The sequence below is a fragment of the Sphaerodactylus townsendi genome, linkage group LG07 (genome assembly GCF_021028975.2).
Source record: "Sphaerodactylus townsendi isolate TG3544 linkage group LG07, MPM_Stown_v2.3, whole genome shotgun sequence".
Classification (NCBI taxonomy): domain Eukaryota; kingdom Metazoa; phylum Chordata; class Lepidosauria; order Squamata; family Sphaerodactylidae; genus Sphaerodactylus; species Sphaerodactylus townsendi.
In genome coordinates, this window is record NC_059431.1 from 114,411,956 (window position 1) to 114,419,667 (window position 7,712).

Below are 7,712 nucleotides of genomic sequence, written 5' to 3' on the forward strand. Positions count from 1 at the left end.
CAGTCATATTGTGGGATGATCGGCATGACTATGGGTGTTCATTTCTCCATGTCTGCACATGTGTTGCAAAACATATTTTTACAAAGACAATAGTCTCTGTGCGAATGTGTGAAAGCAACCTGAATTGTTTCCACGGGCTCCAGTTGCTGACTGCAAGGAACACATGAGAACGGGAAAACAGGAAAACAAGTTAATTTATCACAACTGAAACCCACTATACATTTGCTGTGTGGAATCGATCCCAGTCTCAGACACTGGAGATCTGAGTTAAGGGCAGAGGTGGGATCCAGCAGGTTCTCACAGGTTCTCGAGAGTAGGTTACTAATTATTTGTGTGTGCCGAGAGGGGGTTACTAATTGGTGATTTTGCCACGTGATTTTTGCCTTAGTTACGCCCCTCCTCTCAGCAGGAGCGCGCAGAACTTGAAGCAGTCTAGCAGGAGGTGCACCGGCGTGCGTGGCAGCCTGCGCCTGCGTGCATTCGTTTCCCACCCAAAGACCGGCGCAGCAGCTGTGTCCTTGCCACAGCCCCGCCCCGGAATGCCCCACCCCTGGAATGCCCTGCCACGCCCCCATCGTGCCCCACCCAGCCCCATTGGCGCTACGCCACAGTTTGAATCCCACCACCATGGGAACCTGTTACTAAAATCTTTGGATCCCACCACTGGTAAGGGTCTACAAACCCCTCACACCAGGAGAGTAAAGTGACTGCTTAAATCGGTTAGGGTTACCACCAGCCTCCTCAGGTCCCATCCCTAAACCTTCAGCGATTTACCAGACCAGAGTCAACAGCCTTCGTTTCAGCCCAGAACAAGAAGAGGCCCCGGGAAAGTTGCCAACTCTGGGCTGGGAAATTCCTGGAGATTGTGAACTGAGGGAAAGATACACCGCCTCTCCCTCCCTTTGAGGGATGGGACTGTTATGGCTACTCATGACCACTCGGGCTCCTTTTTTCATCTCAGGTCAGTTTCCCCCTCTGCTTCGGTTGCCAGCTCTGGGTTGGGAAATGCCTGGAGATTTTGGGAATGTAGCCTGAGGAGAGTGGGGTTTGGGGAGGGGAGGGGAGCAGAGGCGTATCTGGGGGAAATGGTGCCCAGAGACAACTCCCTCTCTGGGTGCCCCATCCCTGCCCCTGCCACTTGTGCTTGGGGGCGGGGCTCATAGGTGTGGCCCCGCCCTCAAGCCCCACCCCATGTCGCCCTAAAGGCCTGCTTTTACAGATGGGGCGGGACTTGGCAGCGTGCAGCTGGGGCGCACGCCATTTGGTCATCTGGGAGAAACACACGGCGCCCCTCCACATGGCCCTATAGGCCGTACACCTCTGGACGGGGGACTTCTATGGGGTACAATTCCATATAGTCCACCTTCCAAAGCAGCCATTTTCTCCAGAGGAACTGGTCTATCACCTGGAGATCAGTTGTAATAACAGGAGATCCCCAGCCACCACCTGGAGGCTGGCAACCCTACTCTCTTTCCCTGTCTTGTCTCAGATGCTCCACAACCATTTGCGATTGTGTGAGAAACATGACATCGCCAAGATGCCGCAAAGACAATACAAATTGGCTATCTGGGATACGGTTGCCAGTGTATAAGGCGGGGGAATTAGAATTAAAGTTGGGGGCAGAGCCCTCGGATGCTGTGCTGTCCTCTGTGCTCCCACATCACTTCTGGGAAAACCTGGAAGCAATGCAGCGTAGCTCTAGGAATCGCTGGAAACTCCATGGTTTGACCATCAAATGTCTTATGATTCCTCGAGTCAGATAAGTTCTAAATGCTGGCACTGTGGAGACCAAGAGGCATATTATAGCCATATGTGGATAGAATGTGCAGAAGTGAAGAAATTTTGGACAACTGTATTAATATATATCAAGAAACTGGTGAAGATAAATATTGATTTCAATAATGACTTAATGATCATGGGTGTAATGGAAGACAGAAGGGTAGATAAGCAATATACCGTGTTTCCCCAAATATAAGACAGTGTCTTATATTAATTTTTGCTCCCAAAGATGCACTATGTCTTATTTTCAGGGGATGTCTTATTTTTCTGTGTTCTGTTCGTCGGGCATGCTTCCAAACAAAAACTTTGCTACGTCTTACTTTCGGGGGATGCCTTATATTTCACACTTCAGGAAAACCTCTACTATGTCTTATTTTTAGGGGATGTCTTATATTCGGGAAAACAGGGTAGTTATATGCATAAAATAATGATTAAAGCAGCCCATGCAACAATAGCCTTGGGCTGGAAAGAAAAGAAAAAAATGGACATTTCAGAAATGGTTAGAATATATCTGGGAACAAGGGACACTTGATATTTTCGATATACTAACCAAAAATAAGACGTGGCAAGATAAACAGAATGAAATGTTGAAGATATGGATAATATACGTGGACTGGATGAAAGACGCTCGAGTCGAGGAAGAAATATGGGAGAAGAGGCTACAAAGAACGAACTTACTGCTGTTTGTGTGACAAAACTATGAAGAAAATACAGGGGGGAGGGGGAAAAGGGGGGAAAGCATTGTTTGAAAAGGTATGAAGAAGGAAATTACTATAAACTGTAAAATTCAAATGATACAATAAAAAAAATTTAAAAAAATGATTCCTCAAGGCACCCTATGTCATTTCCAGATGAAATGATATAACAACATGTAACAAGACAGACAACAATATTGTTTTTTTAATGGACACAGAGCTGCTGGCCAGAGGCCTCCATTTGGGGGGGGGGGGAACTTGTCGTCTTAAGTATAAACAAAGTAAATAAGCAGTCCCTGTTGTCAAAATATTTGAGAGATGAGCTCTATTTTGCAAGCCTTTCCAGCAGCTGTTTCTTTGCCTGCCTCTGAGGTTGCCACAGCAGCACAGCAAGCCAAGAAAGGTAGCTAATACCCCAGAAGTCAGGGTCAGAATTCAAAATGACCTGGACGGATTAGAGAGCCGGGCCAAAGCTAACAAAATGAATTTCAACAGAGATAAATGTAAGATGCTACACTTAGGCAGAAAAAAATGAAATGCATATACGTGTAGGATAAGTGACCCCCTGAATAGACAACAGTACGTGTGAAAGGGATCTGGGAATCTTAGTAGGCCACAAACTGAACATGAGCCTGCAGCGTGATGTGGCAGCCAAGAAAGCCAGTGTGATTCTGGGCTGTATCAATAGGAGTATGGTGTCAAGATCGAGGGATGTAATTGTACCTCTCTATTCTGCATTGGTTAGACCTCATCTGGAATACCATGTACAGTTCTGGGCACCAAATTCAAGAACGATATTGACAAGTTGGAACAGGTTCAGAGGAGGGCAACCAAAATGGTAAAAGGTCTAGATTCCATGTTCTATGAGGAGCAGCTTAAGGAGCTGGGGATGTTTAGTCTGGAGAAGGTAAAGTGGTGACATGAAAGCCATGTTTAAGTATTTGAAGGTGGCTCCATATTGAAAAAAAAAAAATCTCCTTGGGTTTCTCATGGGAGTCTCTTCATATGCTTACCGCCACGGAAATTTACCATCATCTAAAGATCAGACTGTATGACCAGGAATACCAATCTCTCCTGAGTGCTGCACAAAGCTCCTGTTCCCCTCTATACTTTGGGATCACCCCCGAAATCTAGCCCTGCTGTATACTTAGAACAGCTTGTTAATTATAAGTGCAGATGGGTCATGACAAGAGCAAGGTGCAACTCATTCCCCTCTGTCTATCTTCAAGGTCGTTTTCTTAACATCCCACAAAGTGAGCGTTGTTGTCGGCACTGTCCCAACGCTATGGACTCAATCCCTCATATCCTGCTTTACTGATATTAGAACCGATCTGGGAGCTTTACTACCTCTAGAATGTGTGTTTCTCTCAGACAAACTAAAAATGTCTAAGCTATTGAACAGCCCTAGTGTAGAAATTTCTGAAGCAGTTGCTACATTTTTAATCCATGTTCTACATGATATATAACAACGAGCCTGTTTTTGTACTTGGAATGTGTGGTACTTCTGGTTTATGCCTAATAAAGGTTTTTGGATTGGATTGGATTGGTATTTGAAGGGATGCCATGTTGAAGGTGGAGCAAGCTTGTTTTCTGCTGCTCCAGAGACCAGGACAAGAGTAATGGATTCAAGGTACAGGAAAGGTACCTAAACATTTGGAAGAACTTCCTGATGGTAAGGGCTGTTTGACAGTGGAATACACTGCCTCAAAGTGCGGTGCAGGTTCCATTTATGGAGGTTTTTAAACAGAGGTTGGATGGCCATCTGTCAGAAGTGCTTTGATTGTGTCTTCCTGCATGGAGGAGGTTGGACTCGATGGCCCTTGTGGTCTCTTCCAGCTCTAGGATTCTAAGATTTTACTTTAGCAAAGACTATGCTCCCCTCTCTGACGTCCTTCCGGCACACGACAGAACTACTTTCTACCCCTTTTACAATTTCCAGCCTAAATATGCACCAGGCCCCACTGAGGGAACTTAGAACATAAGAACATAAGAACAAGCCAGCTGGATCAGACCAGAGTCCATCTAGTCCAGCTCTCTGCTACTCGCAGTGGCCCACCAGGTGCCTTTGGGAGCTCACACACAGGATGTGAAAGCAATGGCCTTCTGCGGCTGTTGCTCCCGATCACCTGGTCTGTTAAGGCCTTTGCAATCTCAGATCAAAGAGGATCAAGATTGGTAGCCAGAGATCGACTTCTCCTCCATAAATCTGTCCAAGCCCCTTTTAAAGCTATCCAGGTTAGTGGCCATCACCACCTCCTGTGGCAGCATATTCCATACTTCTTGCAATTCATGATGGTGACCCCTTTCCACGTGTGTCATCTGCCCACGCCCTGGGTTTGATGCTGTTGGAAGGTGGACTTTCCCCTGCTTCTCCAGAGTATCATGGGTGTGCCTTGCCACCCAATGTTGGAACTCCATTTCTCATGGGAATGCCAAACCTAACGGAGTAATTGGACATACCCGAGATTTCCGGGCTGAGACCAATTAAACAAAAACACTTTGCTAACATTTCTAGAAGATTACAGGTTGATGATAGGCCAGATGTTTCTGTTTCCTTGTCCGTTTGCTTTTTGGTTTCTTTTCTTTACCATTTCATCAGTTCATCAGGAAGTGCCGTGAGCTATGAACGCATGACGTTGCAGCCTGAGCTATTTTTGATACCAGCAGTTGAATTCATGCATAGTATATGAACGCTGTTAGCTTTGGACAGTTTCCCCTACCAAGGTGTCTCTGTGTTTAAAAACCTGCCTACCAGAAACAGCAACAGAATAATTCTCCAGTTTCTTTTTCAGGGCACAGGACGACAAACGGCCCTTTCTGACTGATGCAACTCCCATCCATACAAACACACTTAACTGTAGGTTTTTCTGCACGCTTGACCTGTTATGGGCTTTTCTAGCACTTGACCTCAGCATCCTGCTCATGCCAAAACAGTTTGTAACCTTCCAAAAGCCATCTCTGGCCATCAGCCCCGGCTCCCCGGGGCATTTTAAAGAGTCCCCCCCAGAGGTGGGATCCAGCAGGTTCTCACAGGTTCCCAAGAGTAGGTTACTAATTATTTGTGTGTGCTGAGAGGGGGTTACTAATTGGTGATTTTGCCACGTGATTTTTGCCTGAGTTACGCCCCTCCTCTCAGCAGTAGCGCGCAGAACTTGAAGCAGTCTAGCAGGAGGTGCACCGGTGTGCGTGGCAGCCTGCGCCTGTGTGCATTCGTTTCCAGCCCAAGGACCGGCGCAGTGGCTGCGTCCTTGCCACAGCCCCGCCCAGCAATGCCCTGACCCCGGGATGCCCGACCATACCCCCGTCGTGCCCCACCCAGCCCCATTGGCGCTACACCACTGTTGAATCCCACCACAAACAAACATCATAACCATCAACTACAAACTCAAGCACCATAAAAAGAAACGGTTGTAAACCATCCGCTAACCTACCCCAGCTAGGGGAAACATAACCGTTTTCATTCTCTGTATTATATTTGACCATCAATGATCAGCCAGTCAGTTTTATTACGGCCATTAGGCCAGCAAAAAAAAGAGAAGAGAAGAACAAGAAAAAGAAAAAGAAAGAACAATAAACAAAAGAAAAAAAATAAAGTTTGTACAGAAATCCATGGTATCAGTCTATACACAAAAAATATCATCCGCTTGTAGCATTATTACGGTCACCATCATGTAGTCTGGCTCTTTGTCCTAACATGATTCTTCGCTTATTATGTGCCATAAATGATCTAATTCGTGTCATTATTTTTGTTGACGAAAAATTAACTTGACCAAAAACATAAACCTCTTTTATTTTACCTAGCCAGCCACGTAAGTGTAGAGTGACTTTTTGATCCCGATTTCTAGCGAAAAACAATCTGGCAGCAGACAGAACCATAATCCTTTGGATCATCTTTTCTTTTTGCTTGCGAAAAAACAAGGGCCAGACAACCCCCAACCCCAAACGTCTGAGGCTGTGCCGTGTTCTGCTTGGTCTGGAACTCACAGTTTCATAATTGCTGGCAAAAATGCCCAAATGGTCGAATCCTCCCTGGCCCTCCGCGTCTCGAATTGCCGCCCTCACCTTCCTTACCTGCCTCGGCCAAGCCGAAAAGTAGGGGCATCACCAGTGCCAAGGGCAACCACCTCTGAGGATCCACAGCCATGGTTCCCGAAGGGTTCTTCTGTAACCCACTGCGTTCTTCTGTAACCCACTCAAATCCACATTCTCAGAGGGTTCATTTGGAGTTAATGATGAAGGGATGCTGCGGCTTGGAGGGTTGGTCCAGGCGGCTTCCTCTTTTCTTGGTTTTTTTTTAAGCACTATATTTCTCTAACTGCTGCTATTACCGCTGCTACAAAATAGAGGGACGACGCGGCGCGTCGGTGTGTGCAAAGAAAACTGATTCAGTCCCTGGGATCAGCTGGTGTTGTCTTCTGTGTGCCGTTCCAAAGGTACGTCTCAATAAGCCCTCTGTTCTGTCGGCCGCGCAGCCCTGGAGAGAACTGCAGCGCCACCGGACAGTCCTGGCAGAGAGTCCAAGCACTGTTTACTCTCTCTGCTTCCAAGAGCGGGCGGGTGGCGTAATCCTGCCCGTGGATAGCCTGAAATCAAGGCCGCTGGCAAAGAAGCTTTGTGGGCCCTGAATTCACTTGTCTGACTACAGTTATGCCAGTGTGGTGATTCAAATGCCGGACTAGGATCTGAGAGATTTGGGTTCGATTTTGATTACCTTTCATGGCATATAAATAGTTTAACATTAACGTTGCAAGATAATAACAGACTTTACAACGTCTGACGAGTTAAAATAACACCATAAAAAAATTTAGCCACCGCTTCCAACAGCTCGTAGTTGTGGCTGTTTAAAAGATATATAACAGCAGTGGCGAACTTATGGCACAGGTGCCAGAGGTGGAACTCAGAGCCGTTTCTGTGGGCACATGTGCACAGAGTTCATCATGTGGGGGGGCGGAAAATCACCCCCCCCACACACACATCTAGGCTAGTCTGGGCACGATCCTTTACCTGGGAGTAAGCTCGGTTGCTGGCAATGGGGCTTGCTTCTGAGTAAACCCTCCTAGGGTCGTGATTCACCCATTCGAAACGTTGCACGGTTGCTTCACCAAGCTTACTCCTGAGTAACGTGCGCCTTAGAGCCAACCTTTTTTTTAAAACTAAAACCTCAGTATTCAGGTTAAATTGCCGTGTTGGCACTTTGCGATAAATAAGTGGGTTTTGGGTTGCAATTTGGGCACTCAG

At 46.7% G+C, this 7,712-nt stretch overlaps 1 protein-coding gene across 1 annotated transcript in view; it reads right to left on the reverse strand.

Moving 5' to 3' along the window:
* The window catches only part of PLA1A (phospholipase A1 member A), a 35,303-nt gene extending 28,365 nt beyond the window's left edge, over positions 1-6,938 (reverse strand). Inside the window, exon 1 of the mRNA XM_048503197.1 lies at positions 6,546-6,938. Within this exon, the coding sequence (XP_048359154.1) occupies positions 6,546-6,618 (73 nt within the window). The 5' untranslated portion in view covers positions 6,619-6,938. The remainder of the gene's footprint in view (positions 1-6,545) is intronic.
* Positions 6,939-7,712: the final 774 nt, after the last annotated feature.